At 41.3% G+C, this 19,254-nt stretch overlaps 1 protein-coding gene across 1 annotated transcript in view; it reads left to right on the top strand.

Moving 5' to 3' along the window:
* Nucleotides 1-4,097: 4,097 nt before the first annotated feature.
* The window catches only part of LOC128686619 (uncharacterized), a gene marked incomplete at its 5' end in the record, with an annotated part of 113,103 nt that continues 97,946 nt past the window's right edge, over nt 4,098-19,254 (top strand). The window contains 3 exon segments of the mRNA XM_070084280.1: nt 4,098-4,252; nt 15,169-15,302; nt 18,032-18,269. Of these exon segments, the coding sequence (XP_069940381.1) occupies nt 4,098-4,252; nt 15,169-15,302; nt 18,032-18,269 (527 nt within the window).

The following is a 19,254-nucleotide window of genomic DNA, read 5'->3' as shown; positions in this document are numbered from 1 at the left end:
TCCTCCTGATCCTGTACTTTCTACCTCTAATACTCAGTCAGATAATCAACCTGAATGTCATTATTCCCTACGTACACGACAGGTATTGAGAAATTCTCAAGTATTATTTGTAACTACCAATTCAGATTTGCCTCAAATATGGCATGAGTTAGCCAGTGCAACAGTTTGATCCTCCCAAAGATGACACCCATTCTGCATATGTCAATCTCACCCTAGCAGAGCTGGTGTTAAATGTAAATAACCTGTATAGATGAATAATTACAGTATCAACTTATTAACATTCAAGATTTTTTTTTTTTTTTGTATTCGCGTTCTCTCTGAATTCTGAGATTTAACAGTCTAGATTTGAGTGTACCAAGTCTGCCTTTCTGTTAAACACTTCTTTCTTTGTATATACTTCTTCCTCAGAATCCGTAGATCACATGAATACAGATCAATCGATCCAAAAAAAAATTTTATCACTTCTATTGTGTAATCCCAATGTTGAGTCTCATTCTATGAGTTGTGCTATAGCATACCTTGTGATGCATTATGTTAGCTTCCAGTCCAATATTCTACTTATGTATGTTATAATGTTCAATTGTTGTGTACTTTGACATTGTATAGAATCAGCCCAAGCAGTATGCCTGCCATCTCTAGTATGTATTAGCATCGCTGAGCTCTCATTAGTATCAGTTCCTAGTAACCAGTTACCAGTAGTATGACTCACTACCAACCGTCTATGTGAATCACTTGTTATTCACTGTTCAGCTGACCTAGCATGCTTTGAATGCCGCTACCCTCTGAGGCACTCAGCAAGCCAGTTGAAGTAGAGATGTTAAGACAGATGGCAGGTCAGTCTTGGTGCTCCCCAGTATATTCCATCCAATATACTAGAACATCCAACGTGAGTGTTATTACCCAATCCACGTTATCTAACCCCCATATGACAGACTGGTTGGTTGGTTAGTTGGTTGGTTGGTAGGTTGGTAGGTAGGTTGGTTGGTAGGTTGGTTGGTTGGTAGGTTGGTTGGTTGGTAGATTGGTAGGTTGGTTGGTAGGTTGGTAGATTGGTTGGTAGGTTGGTTGGTTGGTTGGTTGGTACGTTGGTTGATTGGTGGGTTGGTTCGTATTTCGACTCCTGAATGGGCCACAATGTATGTATATGTATATATCTGAATTTTAACGTATATTACTTGTTCATATAATTTTATATCGCTGATATTTGCGATATTAGCTAAATCGTAAATATTGCTTTATATTATTATTTGACTTAGTTATATTATTAGGTAGGATGTAACATTTACACATTATTCAGTGCTCATTGCTCGAGAGTGTTAAGTAGCTGCCGGCATTGGCAAAATACCTTGATAACTACCGCCTCGCTTGTTATCCTGCTGGCTTCTCTGTAGTTGCTGGGCAGCAGCAGTCCATGGAGTGTCACGTGACCAGGATGGGTTGATCACACTTCACCTGAGTGAGGAGACTGCCCTGCCGGTCTTTCTCTCTTTGGTTGGTGCTGATTCCAACAACACCTCCCTCTCCAGCTCTCCCTTGCTGGTCCTTGTTGGAACTTCATCTCTGTCATTCTCTCTTGCTGTTAGTTCCGTGTAACTCTGTTCACAGATCATAATCTAGACTTAGTGATTTTCGACGTTTTACTGAGGTTGTGTCACACTGAGACTCTGAAAAACTCAGGTCCTGAGCTGTAGCTTCTGACCTAATTTGTACTGGTATCTGTGCACCGTCACAGTCAGGGATTTTCTGTTGCTCCTGCTTGTTATACTGTTGTTCGGCAAATCGGTCGTCTTACTGTTCACGAAGCTGTGCTGATTGCCAGGTTGGTCAAGAAGTTAGTTTATGTGAGGACTTTTAGTCAGTCACTGGTTAAGTAGAGTCGAATCTTGAGACATAGCGAACTACTTCAAGCACTTATATACACACTTACTCACTGGTATATATTAGTATTATGTTCTCAAATGTTGACAATGTACCAGACAGGACTTAAAAGCCACAAAGATATGATATGTACCTTGAGCACAATAAAACTGTATATGAGAGAAGTGTAGGAACTTATATCCTATATTATATTAAACTGATTACTTTGATTTACTTAGATATTGTCCACCTAGACAACTTTATCTTTATTAATAAACTTCTTAAATTTTAATTTCTTTAGTTAGTAGTCTTCCAGTTATCCTGAAGCACTATTGAATCTTACTATTAAATTCTAATGGATAATTGGACCAGGATACTGACTGCTTGTTACAAAAACCCAGTAACAGGCTGAATGCTAGAGGGGCAGACCTTTCTAGTATTCACTGGAGATCTCTATGCTTATTAGATATCGCGTTTTTTGTAACAGTTCGTTGGTTGGTTGGTTGTTAGGTAGGATGGTTAGTAGGTTGGTTGGTTGATTGGTAGATTGGTTGGTTGGTTGGTTCATTCGTTGATTGGTTGGTTGGTTTGTTGGTTGGTAGGTTGGCTGGTTGGTAGGTTGCTTGGTTAGTTAACGGTTGGTAGGTTAGTTGGTTGATTGGGTGGTTGATTGGGTTTAAAGGTTAATGGACTACACGAGGGTCATTAAGGCTCCAAGTCACCTTTGCATCAGCAGTCTAAAATGCTTTAACCCCTCAGATAGGGAATTAATCCAAACCCTGAGAGTTACACACCTCTGGGAATTTATACACTGAAAGATACAAACTTCTCGGTGTACATACACTAAATGATACCTCTCGGTGTATACTGTATAAATGGAGTTTACCTGGAGAGAGTTCCGGGGGTCAACGCCCCCGCGGCCCGGTCTGTGACCAGGCCTCCTGCTGAGATATGCACACCTCTCGGTATATATCTCGATTGGTTCATACAGTCGGCTCACAAACGGTGCTCAACCTACTCAATTATGTAACAAAGACATAAGCAGCAACTAGAACTTTTGTTTTAGGGAGACGCTTCGCTCACCAGGATTTTTATCAATCAATTCAGAGAACAATTCAAGAGTATATGAGTCAGGTCAAGCGCTGCGCGGGTATATAATACAGGTAACATGACTCATGAAATCGTAATGACATGATTGCAAACAAACCATACTACGGGAGGGTTCTATCCCCGCCCGTGGTATGGTTTAATATAGGTATTATATACCCACCAAGAAATTTTATCTGCAATAGAAACATGAGAACGGACACGTTTTAATATATAGGGAAGTGACGAAGTAGAAGAAGTGGAGCAGAGCAACAGCAGCAAACGTGGTGACAAGTGGGCGGGGTCCCCTGCTGGGAGTAGGTCAGGTTTGACCTCACGTGAGGAAGTGATGCTAAGCTACACCCACAACGGTGACCTGCAGAGATTGAAATACTTGGAAGCCTCCCTTCTAGCAGTAATAATAATAATAATAATAATAATAATAATAATTTTATTTCTACAAGTACATGTACAAGGTATACAGACCTGGCTGACATCAATGACATACTACTATATAGAAAGTCGTTTGTTATGCAGAGCATTTCGGGCAAATTAGGTCAGTTTTCTCCCAGGATGCGACCCACACCAGTCGACTAACATCCAGGTACCCATTTTACTGATGGGGAGCATAGACAACTAGTGTAAGGAAACACGCCCAATGTTTCTACCCTCGCCGGGAATCGAACCCGGACCCTCGCCGTGTGAAGCGAAAGCTTTAACCACCAGGCCACGGGCCACCAGCCTCAGCAGTTGGGCAGCTTCGAATATTTAACATATAAATTGTTACCCAGGCATCAAGTGACACCGACCCACATGGAAGGCCTACTTGTTTCCCTATTTTATTTCATGTGGCCTAGTTTACTATACATATCTACGCGTTAGCTTGCTCTGTACTGGAATTCAAGCTACACGTGGCGAAACGTTTCCTTGAAGTAATGTTATAAATGTACATACTTGTCTTGCTATATGTTTCTTAGTTTATTCACGAACTTTTTCTCTGCAATATTAACTCAAAGATGAATGCTCGTATATCAAGGCTCAGAAAATGGGCACAAAATAGAGGAGGTAGAGTTGTTTATGGCTCCTGAATGAATATCTGGTTAATACTATATCAGCAGTGCTTCTCTCTCTCTCTCTCTCTCTCTCTCTCTCAGAATCCTGAAGTGGAGAAGTTATTTCATTATTGCCTCATTGGTAATGGTACCATCCTGCCTCTGGGAGACCGGACGATTAACGATGATGAACCTTGTGACTGGGGCAAGAGACCTCTGCCTGTTCTCCTGTTTGCCTGTATACACGACTTTTGTGAGTAAGTATCTGTGATGAGGAGGACTGTAAGTATGTACGATGACGACCACTGAAAGTGTCTGCGATGACGACCACTTTGTCTGTAATGACCTCTGTGAGTATCTGGGAGATTGTGAAGGGCCTGGGTCTGGGCGGTGGTGTTACATGAAGATCAGTTCTGTGTAGCCTGGCAGCTGCTGGGTTGGAGAGGAGAAGAAAAGGGGAAAAAAGGAGGAACCAGAGAGGGATGTTCTGTTCTGTTGTAAATTCGCCGGTATAATCGCCCGGCCCGTACCTTTTCCAAGAGGTGGCCCAGCCTTGGGTCTCTGTCGAGGGAGTGTCTTAGACCAATGTCTGCCATGGGAGGAGGTACAAGTGTCTCCTCGTCTTCTGGGACCAGCTGTCCCCAGGCCTAGTCCCATTCCCCTCCCCCACAGGGCTCAGAGGGAGAAGCTAAGCACCTTGGCCTGCCACAAACCCCGCCCACACTGGGCTCGAAAGGTGTGGCAGCTGCATAGCAGCAGATGATGGCAGGAGGTTCTTTGGGCATTAAGCCCGAGTGCTGGGATAGCTCAAGAATGTCTTTTGCTGTGTGTGTTGCTGCTGCTACTACTACACTTGTCCGTTGCACTCTGTACAAGAGAGGGAGAGGAAGCTAATGTTGATAATGAGAGAAAGAAGAGGCAAGAATTAGTGATAAGTAAAGAAGAATGTTAATAGAAAAGGCATGCTAGAACGTAAAAGATCTGATATGGGAAAGAATATTAAAACCTGAAAGGAATGGGAGAAAATGTAAGAGGAGATTTGTACTGGGAAGTATTAAGAGTAGGGTACGTTATAACAATATGCCGAAAGAAAGAGACAGAAAGGGAATATATGAGTGTAGTGCATGAGAGACTACAGAGAGAAAATTAATATACGAAGAAGAGAAAGCAAAAATGACGATTGAAAGCAACAGTGAAGATAAATCTTCCTGGATTAATATAAAAATGTGTAAAGTAACAAGACACAGCTGGAACAAAATTGTGGGATCACTTTGACTTGGTGATGGAAGGTGTTGTATCTTCTACTGTCTAGTACCCTTCTCCTTCCCTCCTGCTTTCCTTCCTTGTATGTAGTGATGGAAGGTGTTGTATCTTCTACTGTCTAGTACCCTTCTCCTTCCTTCCTGCTTTCCTTCCTTGTATGTAGTGATGGAAGGTGTTGTATCTTCTACTATCTAGTACCCTTCTCCTTCCTTCCTGCTTTCCTTCCTTGTATGTAGTGATGGAAGGTGTTATATCTTCTACTGTCTAGTACCCTTCTCCTTCCTTCCTGCTTTCCTTCCTTGTATGTAGTAATGGAAGGTGATGTGTCTTCTACTGTCTAGTACCCTTCTCCTTCCTTCCTGCTTTCCTTCCTTGTATGTAGTGATGGAAGGTGATGTGTCTTCTACTGTATAGTACCCTTCTCCTTCCTTCTTTCCTTCTTTGTATGTAGTGATGGAAGGTGATGTGTCTTCTACTGTCTAGTACCCTTCTCCTTCCTTCCTGCTTTCCTTCCTTGTATGTAGTGATGGAAGGTGATGTGTCTTCTACTGTCTAGTACCTTTCTCCTTCCTTCTTTCCTTCTTTGTATGTAGTGATGGAAGGTGATGTGTCTTCTAATGTATAGTACCCTTCTCCTTCCTTCTTTCCTTCCTTGTATGTAGTGATGGAAGGTGATGTGTCTTCTACTGTATAGTACCCTTCTCCTTCCTTCTTTCCTTCTTTGTATATAGTGATGGAAGGTGATGTGTCTTCTATTGTCTAGTGCCCTCCTCCTTCCTTCTTTCCTTCCTTGTATGTAGTGAGGGAAGGTGATGTGTCTTTTACTGTCTAGTACCCTTCTCCTTCCTTCCTTCCTTCCTTGTATGTAGTGATGGAAGGTGATGTGTCTTCCACTGTATAGTACCCTTCTCCTTCCTTCTTTCCTTCTTTGTATATAGTGATGGAAGGTGATGTGTCTTCTACTGTCTAGTACCCTTCTCCTTCCTTCCTTCTTTCCTTCCTTGTATGTAGTGATGGAAGGTGATGTGTTTTCTACTGTATAGTACCCTTCTCCTTCCTTCTTTCCTTCTTTGTATATAGTGATGGAAGGTGATGTGTCTTCTACTGTCTAGTACCCTTCTCCTTCCTTCCTTCTTTCCTTCCTTGTATGTAGTGATGGAAGGTGATGTGTTTTCTACTGTATAGTACCCTTCTCCTTCCTTCTTTCCTTCCTTGTATGTAGTGATGGAAGGTGATGTGTCTTGTACTGTCTAGTGCCCTCCTCCTTCCTTCTTTCCTTCCTTGTATGTAGTGATGGAAGGTGATGTGTCTTCTACTGTCTAGTACCCTTCTCCTTCCTTCCTTCTTTCCTTCCTTGTATGTAGTGATGGAAGGTGATGTGTCTTCTACTGTATAGTACCCTTCTCCTTCCTTCCTTCTTTCCTTCCTTGTATGTAGTGATGGAAGGTGATGTGTCTTCTACTGTATAGTACCCTTCTCCTTCCTTCTTTCCTTCCTTGTATGTAGTGATGGAAGGTGATGTGTCTTCTACTGTCTAGTACCCTTCTCCTTCCTTCTTTCCTTCCTTGTATGTAGTGATGGAAGGTGATGTGTCTTCTACTGTATAGTACCCTTCTCCTTCCTTCTTTCCTTCCTTGTATGTAGTGATGGAAGGTGATATGTCTTTTACTGTATAGTACCCTTCTCCTTCCTTCTTTCCTTCCTTGTATGTAGTGATGGAAGGTGATGTGTCTTCTACTGTATAGTACACTTCTCCTTCCTTCTTTCCTTCATTGTATGTAGTGATGGAAGGTGATGTGTCTTCTACTGTATAGTACCCTTCTCCTTCCTTCTTTCCTTCCTTGTATGTAGTGATGGAAGGTGATGTGTCTTCTACTGTATAGTACCCTTCTCCTTCCTTCTTTCCTTCCTTGTATGTAGTGAAGGAAGGTGATGTGTCTTCTACTGTCTAGTACCCTTCTCCTTCCTTCTTTCCTTCCATGTATGTAGTGATGGAAGGTGATGTGTCTTCTACTGTATAGTACCCTTCTCCTTCCTTCTTTCCTTCCTTGTATGTAGTGATGGATGGTGATGTGTCTTCTACTGTCTAGTACCCTTCTCCTTCCTTCTTTCCTTCCTTGTATGTAGTGATGGAAGGTGATGTGTCTTCTACTGTCTAGTACCCTTCTCCTTCCTTCCTTCTTTCCTTCCTTGTATGTAGTGATGGAAGGTGATGTGTCTTCTACTGTCTAGTACCCTTCTCCTTCCTTCCTTCTTTCCTTCCTTTTATGTACTGATGGAAGATGATGTGTCTTCTACTGTCTAGTACCCTTGTCCTTCCTTCTTTCCTTCCTTGTATGTAGTGATGGAAGGTGATGTGTCTTCTACTGTATAGTACCCTTCTCCTTCCTTCCTTCTTTCGTTCCTTGTATGTAGTGATGGAAGGTGATGTGTCTTCTACTGTCTAGTACCCTTCTCCTTCCTTCTTTCCTTCCTTGTATGTAGTGATGGAAGGTGATGTGTCTTCTGCTGTATAGTACCCTTCTCCTTCCTTCTTTCCTTCCTTGTATGTAGTGATGGAAGGTGATGTGTCTTCTACTGTATAGTACCCTTCTCCTTCCTTCCTTCTTTCCTTTCCTTGTATGTAGTGATGGAAGGTGATGTGTATTCTTCTGTATAGTACCCTTCTCCTTCCTTCTTTCCTTCCTTGTATGTAGTGATGGAAGGTGATGTGTCTTCTACTGTCTAGTACCCTTCTCCTTCCTTCTTTCCTTCCTTGTATGTAGTGATGGAAGGTGATGTGTCTTCTGCTGTATAGTACCCTTCTCCTTCCTTCTTTCCTTCTTTGTATGTAGTGATGGAAGGTGATGTGTCTTCTACTGTATAGTACCCTTCTCCTTCCTTCTTTCCTTCCTTGTATGTAGTGATGGAAGGTGATGTGTCTTCTACTGTATAGTACCCTTCTCCTTCCTTCTTTCCTTCTTTGTATGTAGTGATGGAAGGTGATGTGTCTTCTACTATCTAGTACCCTTCTCCTTCCTTCCTGCTTTCCTTCCTTGTATGTAGTGATGGAAGGTGATGTGTCTTCTACTGTCTAGTACCCTTCTCCTTCCTTCTTTCCTTCCTTGTATGTAGTGACGGAAGGTGATGTGTCTTGTACTGTCTAGTACCCTTCTCCTTCCTTCTTTCCTTCCTTGTATGTAGTGATGGAAGGTGATGTGTCTTCTACTGTATAGTACCCTTCTCCTTCCTTCTTTCCTTCTTTGTATATAGTGATGGAAGGTGATGTGTCTTCTATTGTCTAGTGCCCTCCTCCTTCCTTCTTTCCTTCCTTGTATGTAGTGAGGGAAGGTGATGTGTCTTTTACTGTCTAGTACCCTTCTCCTTCCTTCCTTCCTTCCTTCCTTGTATGTAGTGATGGAAGGTGATGTGTCTTCTACTGTATAGTACCCTTCTCCTTCCTTCTTTTCTTCTTTGTATATAGTGATGGAAGGTGATGTGTCTTCTACTGTCTAGTACCCTTCTCCTTCCTTCCTTCTTTCCTTCCTTGTATGTAGTGATGGAAGGTGATGTGTTTTCTACTGTATAGTACCCTTCTCCTTCCTTCTTTCCTTCTTTGTATATAGTGATGGAAGGTGATGTGTCTTCTACTGTCTAGTACCCTTCTCCTTCCTTCCTTCTTTCCTTCCTTGTATGTAGTGATGGAAGGTGATGTGTTTTCTACTGTATAGTACCCTTCTCCTTCCTTCTTTCCTTCCTTGTATGTAGTGATGGAAGGTGATGTGTCTTGTACTGTCTAGTACCCTTCTCCTTCCTTCTTTCCTTCCTTGTATGTAGTGATGGAAGGTGATGTGTTTTCTACTGTATAGTACCCTTCTCCTTCCTTCTTTCCTTCCTTGTATGTAGTGATGGAAGGTGATGTGTCTTGTACTGTCTAGTACCCTTCTCCTTCCTTCTTTCCTTCCTTGTATGTAGTGATGGAAGGTGATGTGTCTTCTACTGTATAGTACCCTTCTCCTTCCTTCTTTCCTTCCTTGTATGTAGTGATGGAAGGTGATGTGTCTTGTACTGTCTAGTACCCTTCTCCTTCCTTCTTTCCTTCCTTGTATGTAGTGATGGAAGGTGATGTGTCTTCTACTGTCTAGTACCCTTCTCCTTCCTTCCTTCTTTCCTTCCTTGTATGTAGTGATGGAAGGTGATGTGTCTTCTACTGTATAGTACCCTTCTCCTTCCTTCCTTCTTTCCTTCCTTGTATGTAGTGATGGAAGGTGATGTGTCTTCTACTGTATAGTACCCTTCTCCTTCCTTCTTTCCTTCCTTGTATGTAGTGATGGAAGGTGATGTGTCTTCTACTGTCTAGTACCCTTCTCCTTCCTTCTTTCCTTCCTTGTATGTAGTGATGGAAGGTGATGTGTCTTCTACTGTATAGTACCCTTCTCCTTCCTTCTTTCCTTCCTTGTATGTAGTGATGGAAGGTGATATGTCTTTTACTGTATAGTACCCTTCTCCTTCCTTCTTTCCTTCCTTGTATGTAGTGATGGAAGGTGATGTGTCTTCTACTGTATAGTACACTTCTCCTTCCTTCTTTCCTTCATTGTATGTAGTGATGGAAGGTGATGTGTCTTCTACTGTATAGTACCCTTCTCCTTCCTTCTTTCCTTCCTTGTATGTAGTGATGGAAGGTGATGTGTCTTCTACTGTCTAGTACCCTTCTCCTTCCTTCTTTCCTTCCTTGTATGTAGTGAAGGAAGGTGATGTGTCTTCTACTGTCTAGTACCCTTCTCCTTCCTTCTTTCCTTCCATGTATGTAGTGATGGAAGGTGATGTGTCTTCTACTGTATAGTACCCTTCTCCTTCCTTCTTTCCTTCCTTGTATGTAGTGATGGATGGTGATGTGTCTTCTACTGTCTAGTACCCTTCTCCTTCCTTCTTTCCTTCCTTGTATGTAGTGATGGAAGGTGATGTGTCTTCTACTGTCTAGTACCCTTCTCCTTCCTTCCTTCTTTCCTTCCTTGTATGTAGTGATGGAAGGTGATGTGTCTTCTACTGTCTAGTACCCTTCTCCTTCCTTCCTTCTTTCCTTCCTTTTATGTACTGATGGAAGATGATGTGTCTTCTACTGTCTAGTACCCTTGTCCTTCCTTCTTTCCTTCCTTGTATGTAGTGATGGAAGGTGATGTGTCTTCTACTGTATAGTACCCTTCTCCTTCCTTCCTTCTTTCGTTCCTTGTATGTAGTGATGGAAGGTGATGTGTCTTCTACTGTCTAGTACCCTTCTCCTTCCTTCTTTCCTTCCTTGTATGTAGTGATGGAAGGTGATGTGTCTTCTGCTGTATAGTACCCTTCTCCTTCCTTCTTTCCTTCCTTGTATGTAGTGATGGAAGGTGATGTGTCTTCTACTGTATAGTACCCTTCTCCTTCCTTCCTTCTTTCCTTTCCTTGTATGTAGTGATGGAAGGTGATGTGTATTCTACTGTATAGTACCCTTCTTCTTCCTTCTTTCCTTCCTTGTATGTAGTGATGGAAGGTGATGTGACTTCTACTGTCTAGTACCCTTCTCCTTCCTTCTTTCCTTCCTTGTATGTAGTGATGGAAGGTGATGTGTCTTCTGCTGTATAGTACCCTTCTCCTTCCTTCTTTCCTTCCTTGTATGTAGTGATGGAAGGTGATGTGTCTTTACTGTATAGTACCCTTCTCCTTCCTTCTTTCCTTCCTTGTATGTAGTGATGGAAGGTGATGTGTCTTCTACTGTATAGTACCTTTCTCCTTCCTTCTTTCCTTCCTTGTATGTAGTGATGGAAGATGATGTGTCTTCTACTGTATAGTACCTTTCTCCTTCCTTCTTTCCTTCCTTGTATGTAGTGATGGAAGGTGATGTGTCTTCTACTGTCTAGTACCCTTCTCCTTCCTTCTTTCCTTCCATGTATGTAGTGATGGAAGGTGATGTGTCTTCTGCTGTCTAGTACCCTTCTCCTTCCTTCTTTCCTTCCTTGTATGTAGTGATGGAAGGTGATGTGTATTCTACTGTATAGTACCCTTCTCCTTCCTTCTTTCCTTCCTTGTATGTAGTGATGGAAGGTGATGTGACTTCTACTGTCTAGTACCCTTCTCCTTCCTTCTTTCCTTCCATGTATGTAGTGATGGAAGGTGATGTGTCTTCTGCTGTCTAGTACCCTTCTCCTTCCTTCTTTCCTTCCTTGTATGTAGTGATGGAAGGTGATGTGTCTTCTACTGTATAGTACCCTTCTCCTTCCTTCTTTCCTTCCTTGTATGTAGTGATGGAAGGCGATGTGTCTTCTACTGTCTAGTACCCTTCTCCTTCCTTCTTTCCTTCCTTGTATGTAGTGATGGAAGGTGATGTGTCTTCTACTGTATAGTACCCTTCTCCTTCCTTCTTTCCTTCCTTGTATGTAGTGATCGAAGGTGATGTGTCTTATACTGTCTAGTACCCTTCTCCTTCCTTCTTTCCTTCCTTGTATGTAGTGATGGAAGGTGATGTGTCTTCTACTGTCTAGTACCCTTCTCCTTCCTTCCTTCTTTCCTTCCTTGTATGTAGTGATGGAAGGTGATGTGTCTTCCGCTGTCTAGTACCCTTCTCCTTCCTTCCTTCTTTCCTTCCTTGTATGTAGTGATGGAAGGTGATGTGTCTTCTACTGTATAGTACCCTTCTCCTTCCTTCTTTCCTTCCTTGTATGTAGTGATGGAAGGTGATGTGTCTTCTACTGTATAGTACCCTTCTCCTTCCTTCTTTCCTTCCTTGTATGTAGTGATGGAAGGTGATGTGTCTTCTACTGTATAGTACCCTTCTCCTTCCTTCTTTCCTTCCTTGTATGTAGTGATGGAAGGCGATGTGTCTTCTACTGTCTAGTACCCTTCTCCTTCCTTCTTTCCTTCCTTGTATGTAGTGATGGAAGGTGATGTGTCTTCTACTGTATAGTACCCTTCTCCTTCCTTCTTTCCTTCCTTGTATGTAGTGATGGAAGGTGATGTGTCTTCTATTATATAGTACCCTTCTCCTTCCTTCTTTCCTTCCTTGTATGTAGTGATGGAAGGTGATGTGTCTTCTACTGTATAGTACCCTTCTCCTTCCTTCTTTCCTTCCTTGTATGTAGTGATGGAAGGTGATGTGTCTTCTACTGTATAGTACCCTTCTCCTTCCTTCTTTCCTTCCTTGTATGTAGTGATGGAAGGTGATGTGTCTTCTACTGTCTAGTACCCTTCTCCTTCCTTCTTTCCTTCCTTGTATGTAGTGATGGAAGGTGATGTGTCTTCTACTGTCTAGTACCCTTCTCCTTCCTTCCTTCTTTCCTTCCTTGTATGTAGTGATGGAAGGTGATGTGTCTTCTACTGTCTAGTACCCTTCTCCTTCCTTCCTTCTTTCCTTCCTTGTATGTAGTGATGGAAGGTGATGTGTCTTGTACTGTCTAGTACCCTTCTCCTTCCTTCTTTCCTTCCTTGTATGTAGTGATGGAAGGTGATGTGTCTTCTACTGTCTAGTACCCTTCTCCTTCCTTCTTTCCTTCCTTGTATGTAGTGATGGAAGGTGATGTGTCTTCTTCTGTATAGTACCCTTCTCCTTCCTTCTTTCCTTCCTTGTATGTAGTGATGGAAGGTGATGTGTCTTCTACTGTATAGTACCCTTCTCCTTTCTTCTTTCCTTCCTTGTATGTAGTGATGGAAGGTGATGTGTCTTCTACTGTATAGTACCCTTCTCCTTCCTTCTTTCCTTCCTTGTATGTAGTGATGGAAGGTGATGTGTCTTCTACTGTATAGTACCCTTCTCCTTCCTTCTTTCCTTCCTTGTATGTAGTGATGGAAGGTGATGTGTCTTCTACTGTCTAGTACCCTTCTCCTTCCTTCCTTCTTTCCTTCCTTGTATGTAGTGATGGAAGGTGATGTGTCTTCTACTGTATAGTACCCTTCTCCTTCCTTCTTTCCTTCCTTGTATGTAGTGATGGAAGGTGATGTGTCTTCTACTGTATAGTACCCTTCTCCTTTCTTCTTTCCTTCCTTGTATGTAGTGATGGAAGGTGATGTGTCTTCTACTGTATAGTACCCTTCTCCTTTCTTCTTTCCTTCCTTGTATGTAGTGATGGAAGGTGATGTGTCTTCTACTGTATAGTACCCTTCTCCTTCCTTCTTTCCTTCCTTGTATGTAGTGATGGAAGGTGATGTGTCTTCTACTGTATAGTACCCTTCTCCTTCCTTCTTTCCTTCCTTGTATGTAGTGATGGAAGGTGATGTGTCTTCTACTGTATAGTACCCTTCTCCTTCCTTCTTTCCTTCCTTGTATGTAGTGATGGATGGTGATGTGTCTTCTACTGTATAGTACCCTTCTCCTTCCTTCTTTCCTTCCTTGTATGTAGTGATGGAAGGTGATGTGTCTTCTACTGTCTAGTACCCTTCTCCTTCCTTCTTTCCTTCCTTGTATGTAGTGATGGATGGTGATGTGTCTTCTACTGTATAGTACCCTTCTCCTTCCTTCTTTCCTTCCTTGTATGTAGTGATGGAAGGTGATGTGTCTTCTACTGTCTAGTACCCTTCTCCTTCCTTCTTTCCTTCCTTGTATGTAGTGATGGATGGTGATGTGTCTTCTACTGTATAGTACCCTTCTCCTTCCTTCTTTCCTTCCTTGTATGTAGTGATGGAAGGTGATGTGTCTTCTACTGTCTAGTACCCTTCTCCTTCCTTCTTTCCTTCCTTGTATGTAGTGATGGAAGGTGATGTGTCTTCTACTGTCTAGTACCCTTCTCCTTCCTTCCTTCTTTCCTTCCTTGTATGTAGTGATGGAAGGTGATGTGTCTTCTACTGTCTAGTACCCTTCTCCTTCCTTCCTTCTTTCCTTCCTTGTATGTAGTGATGGATGGTGATGTGTCTTCTACTGTCTAGTACCCTTCTCCTTCCTTCTTTCCTTCCTTGTATGTAGTGATGGAAGGTGATGTGTCTTCTACTGTCTAGTACCCTTCTCCTTCCTTCTTTCCTTCCTTGTATGTAGTGATGGATGGTGATGTGTCTTCTACTGTATAGTACCCTTTTCCTTCCTTCTTTCCTTCCTTGTATGTAGTGATGGAAGGTGATGTGTCTTCCGCTGTCTAGCTCCATCATCTTTCATCATCTTTGACTTCTTTTCTCTTCTTCTATATCTTTTCATTCTCTTTTAATTTTCGATTTTCTCACTTCTAGTTTATTCATATTTTTGGGGGGTTTTGTCTTCTACTTTTCCTGGTGATGTTTCTTCTCTCTTCTTTTGTGTATCTCCTTATTCTATTTCCCATTTTTTTTATTTTCCTATTTCTTTCTTTTCTTAATTATAATCAAATTTAAATTGGTTCCATCTTTATCACTTTCGTCCCTGATTCTTGTGCCTCTCGATTAGTTGTTGCAGGTCTCTGTCTGTCTGTCTGTCTGTCTGTCTGTCTCTCTCTCTCTCTCTCTTTCTCTCTCTCTCTCTCTCTCTTCTTTCTCACTCTCTTTCCTCTTTATTAGTATCTCACTTTCTTCTCTTCTTTCCATTATTTTCTTCTGAATTCAGATCTGTCTCTGTTCATCTCCTCGGTTCATCTCCTGCTCTTCCATCTTCTAACTGCATTTCTCCAGTTTTTCCAGTAGGTTATCCTAATTTTTATGGTCTCTGAAACGATAATATTGATTTATATATTAATTCAATAGCATATAATGCTCAATTTATTTATAAAATGAATTAATATGAATAAAAATAAATGTTATTATTTTTAAATCTGTTGCGTTAGATTCTGATAAATTTTTATTGCCATATCAACACTTTTATAATTTCTTGATTGGTGTTTTATGCATATATATATATATATATATATATATATATATATATATATATATATATATATATATATATATATATATATATATATATAGTTTTTTCTAATGTTCTTGTTGTTGTGTGTTGGGTTCCCAGTGAACAGAGGAGCTTGTACCTGAACGCCCTCACTAGACACTCTAAGATTGTGCTGGAAATTCTAGGTCTTCCTCCAGACACGTACTTCAAGGCGATAAGGAAGCCCATCTCACCCTCTAAGGTCCTGAAGCAATGTAAGTCCACTCAAGGTTACATAAGACCGTAAAAATAACGGAGTACTGCCATGGTTCTACTGGCCTGTGCTAGGTTGATCCTTCTCCGACGCAAACTTTCTTTCTCGTATATTTAACTTATTTTTAAAGCTACCCAAGACAATAGCTTCAACGATGTCATTATTAAGTGTTCCAACAATTCACAGATCTGTTCCTCCACCATAACTTTAATGTATACTTTCTAAATTTGCATTCATTCAACTTGAATCCACTAGTCTACGTTTTTTTCTGGTGAAATGAGATGGTGTACATGTCACCTCAGGAAGAATTTAAGTCACAGTACAGTGGCTGCAACAATAAAAAAATTAAATTGAGATAAAAACTGGACAACGTTTTGATCTATCTTGGTAATAGGGCAATATGTGCAAATCAACATTTCATTTCAAGACAATGCTGCTGTCAGTTAGTTTAATGTTTATTATGCACCCCATACCCATCCTGTGGGCGGTAGTCAAAAGATTACAGAGGTTCATAATGGGTCCAGGGACTGGACTCCAAAGTTTTGATAGCTGAGCAAGTTACAGAGGAAATGAACTCACAATTACAAAGGTAATGAACTCACAATTTACAAAGGTAATGAACTCACAATTTACAAAGGTAATGAACTCCAGGTAGGTCTGGTCACAATCATGACAAGTTACAAAGGTATTTACAGATTACAGAGGTACGTAATGGGTCCAAGGACTGGGCTCCCAAAGTTTTGATAGCTGAACTAGGTACAAAGGTAATGAATCCTGTAAGAATAGTTACTTACGTTTATACATGGCTACAATCATTAACAAATTATAGAGTAATGAGCAATTCACACTTCGCGGTCAGTGACCTGTATTTTCAAGTCAATACATAACACACGTGACACGGCATTGTATACAGATGATGGTGAGATACAGGTAGGCGTGGTGAAGCAGAGGATGTCTTAGTACAGTAGTAACTCTGTCAATGTTGCGTCACCTACACACAATGCTATGGATTATTATTTCAAACTGGTTTAGCTAGAAGTTTTGCGATGTTAAATGTTCCTTGGTTGTAGATGAAGAACAGGTATGGTGATACCAGCAGTGTGTAAGTAAAGAGAAATATTATTGAAAATGGTATATAATACCGACAAGTTGAAGAGTAAGACACATGTGCAGAAGTTGGGTATCTTTATTGATGGAACAGTACCGTTCCAGACCATGGAGCTAAACTCTTCTCCTGGCTGACGGACTGGCCACTTCAAATACTTTTTCTCCAAGGATGATGGATTGATTACATCATCTTTATTTCATTACTACTGCTCTCTTTGTATTGGACTGAAGAAGCTTATTGTGTAGGCGAAACGTTTCATCAATAAAGATATCTAACTGTCGCACATGTGTCTTAATCTTCAAAGAGAAATGTGCACAGTTCAAGACATTTATTGAACAAACGTTTCGCCACGAATGATTTTACTAGTTCTCTTTGATAGCATTGTAAGTCTGAATGTGTGGCGCTTCCAAACACAATCATCTTGTCTTATTTTCCTCTTTGGTTTTTGTCCTGGTTATTATTTGTTTCTGTTTGTCCCTATAAGTGACGCAAAAATTGTTTTTATGTCTTACAGGAATGTCTACGTTCGAGAACTCTTATAGCGATATTCTGTGCAGTCTCTCCAATGTATAGTTTGTCTCGCTCACCATAAGGTATTCTGTAGGTGCCTCATGCAATATTGCTGTGGTTGTAGGTAGATGATCTGGTTGTGCAAATAACCGAGATGATGAGCAAGACACATATGTAACACTTAGATATCTTTATTGCTGAAAGATTTCGTCTGCTCAGCAGGCTTCATCAGCCGAATACAAAGACGATTACAATACTGAACAAAATAGAAGCAGAGAGGTAACTTCGAGATCAGTCCCTCAGCCTTGATAAAGGATGGTCAGTCTTTAGCCTAAAGCAAAGGCATGAGGCCAAAAACTTAATTAAGCACTAGAGTCGGAAATGAGGCGTGGCTGGCGATGACTTCACAAGGAAGCTGAGAGCCCACTAGTGAAGGTTATAAGATAGCGAGGTGCTACTGTGTCAAATAAGTACCATATTATGATATTAAAATAGAATAGGAGGATATCTTTTTTTCGGATCACGGAGCAACCGTTAAATACATATGTTTATCATACAAGAATAAGCTAAAAAAAAAAACAGACAGAGAATAGTTACGTAGGACAGTTATGTAGGGAGAAGGCCACCAGATCACCAGCAGTTAGGTTTATTATCTAGCTGCCATATTACCAATAATAATGAAGAAAAGACTCACGTTGCAGAGTAGAGTTTTTTGGAACTACGTTTCGCTCTGTGGAGCATTATCGTCCCTTGATAAAGCTCTAAAATTCATACTCTGTTCCTCTCTGTCTGTCTGTCTGTCTGTCTCTCTCTCTCTCTCTCTCTCTCTCTCTCTCTCTCTCTCTCTCTCTCTCTCTCTCTCTCTCTCTCTCTCTCTCTCTCTCTCTCTCTCTCTCTCTCTCTCTCTCTCTCTCTCTCTCTCTCTCTCTCTCTCTCTCAATCTCTTTCTCTTCAAACTTACATTTTAAATATATCTTACAATAAAGGCGTGTGCCAGCCTGTCTTGCAGTTGCCATCAATAATTTAAATCATCCATAACGTGTGGAATCGAAATAATTTATCTCATTCATTTAACGCATCTAATGGTACTGTGTTGTGTTGTGTTCCTGCAGCTGGTTACAAGTTAAATTTGACCCAAGCAAAGAACCCAGTTCGCTTCTGTGTGCACAGCGCAGCAGAGGCTGAGAAGTGTGAGGACCTCCGACTGGCAGCTCAGGGCTACGGTGCTGACGCTGGTCTGGGCGTTGGTTGTAGCCTCACCACTAATGCGTCGCAGTGCTATCCTGATATTTACTTCGGTAATGCTGATGTCGTTGCACTGGACGGTGCTGATGTCTTCCAAGTTACAAAGTGAGTAACCTCGAGTGCAGTGTGATGTAAGGGATTGTTGATGCCAGGACACAAGTGTATATAGACTCAGGATATTGTTAGTGGATGCGTATCCTATGTCGATACTTGTCCAATAAAATGTCCTGAATCTTTACACTTGTGTCCATTCATCCATATTATCGGCATCATTATACTTCCTACCTTCATAAGATGCTATTTTTAATAAAAATGCTACCTATAGCTATTTGAACTATTTTCTTTTCTATCTCAAGCAAGGAAACTCCATTATTTTTTGAGGTACAGCTACAATAGTTCAGTTTATTGGTCAACCTGGAATTGCTGTTATTCCAATATTTTACTGCAGACTTTATTATCCTTACGGGCCCCTGATATAAAGCCCGACGAATGCACCATGCATGGCACTAGCAAGCCTTTTAAAGAATTCGCGCAAATCCAAGATGGCTCCCACGAAAATGGGTACATGTCATTTTTGTGTGTTGGATACTAAAGCTGGAGGATGTCTCAGCTGGGCGCTGGGTTGTAGCAAGGCTTCTCTACATGATTTCTCTAACTTCATGTCTAGTATGCCAAGCTTTGGAACATGAACAGTTCAAACCATGCAGAACATGCCAGGCGACTACCACTTTACCGCAAATATACTTACACAGTGTGAACAGGGATGAAGAAAGATGGAAACTGAAGACGTGTGAAGGCTTGTGTTATGTAGATACATTTCAAGAAAACAAGAGCTGGAGATACGAAGAGATCTCAAGAAGCCAGTAAGGACACCTCTTTTAATGCGGGTGTCTTGGTATGAAAATGTATAAAATCGTCCCTGAAGAGAGGTTTGTCGCTATCAGAAGACCTGCACAGGAGGATGTCGAAAAAAGGAAGTTTGCCGTCTCTTTAGAGTTTATGTGTAAACTTTATTGATGGTTCGACAGCGTTGATCTTGTTGAGGAGGGCCTTCACACGCCTTCAATTTCCCTCTTTCTTCATCCGGGAT

Source organism: Cherax quadricarinatus, chromosome 12, assembly GCF_038502225.1.
Source record: "Cherax quadricarinatus isolate ZL_2023a chromosome 12, ASM3850222v1, whole genome shotgun sequence".
In the NCBI taxonomy this organism is placed as follows: Eukaryota; Metazoa; Arthropoda; class Malacostraca; order Decapoda; family Parastacidae; genus Cherax; species Cherax quadricarinatus.
The sequence above is the reverse complement of the archived record's forward strand: the minus strand, read 5'-3'. Positions and strand labels throughout refer to the sequence as shown.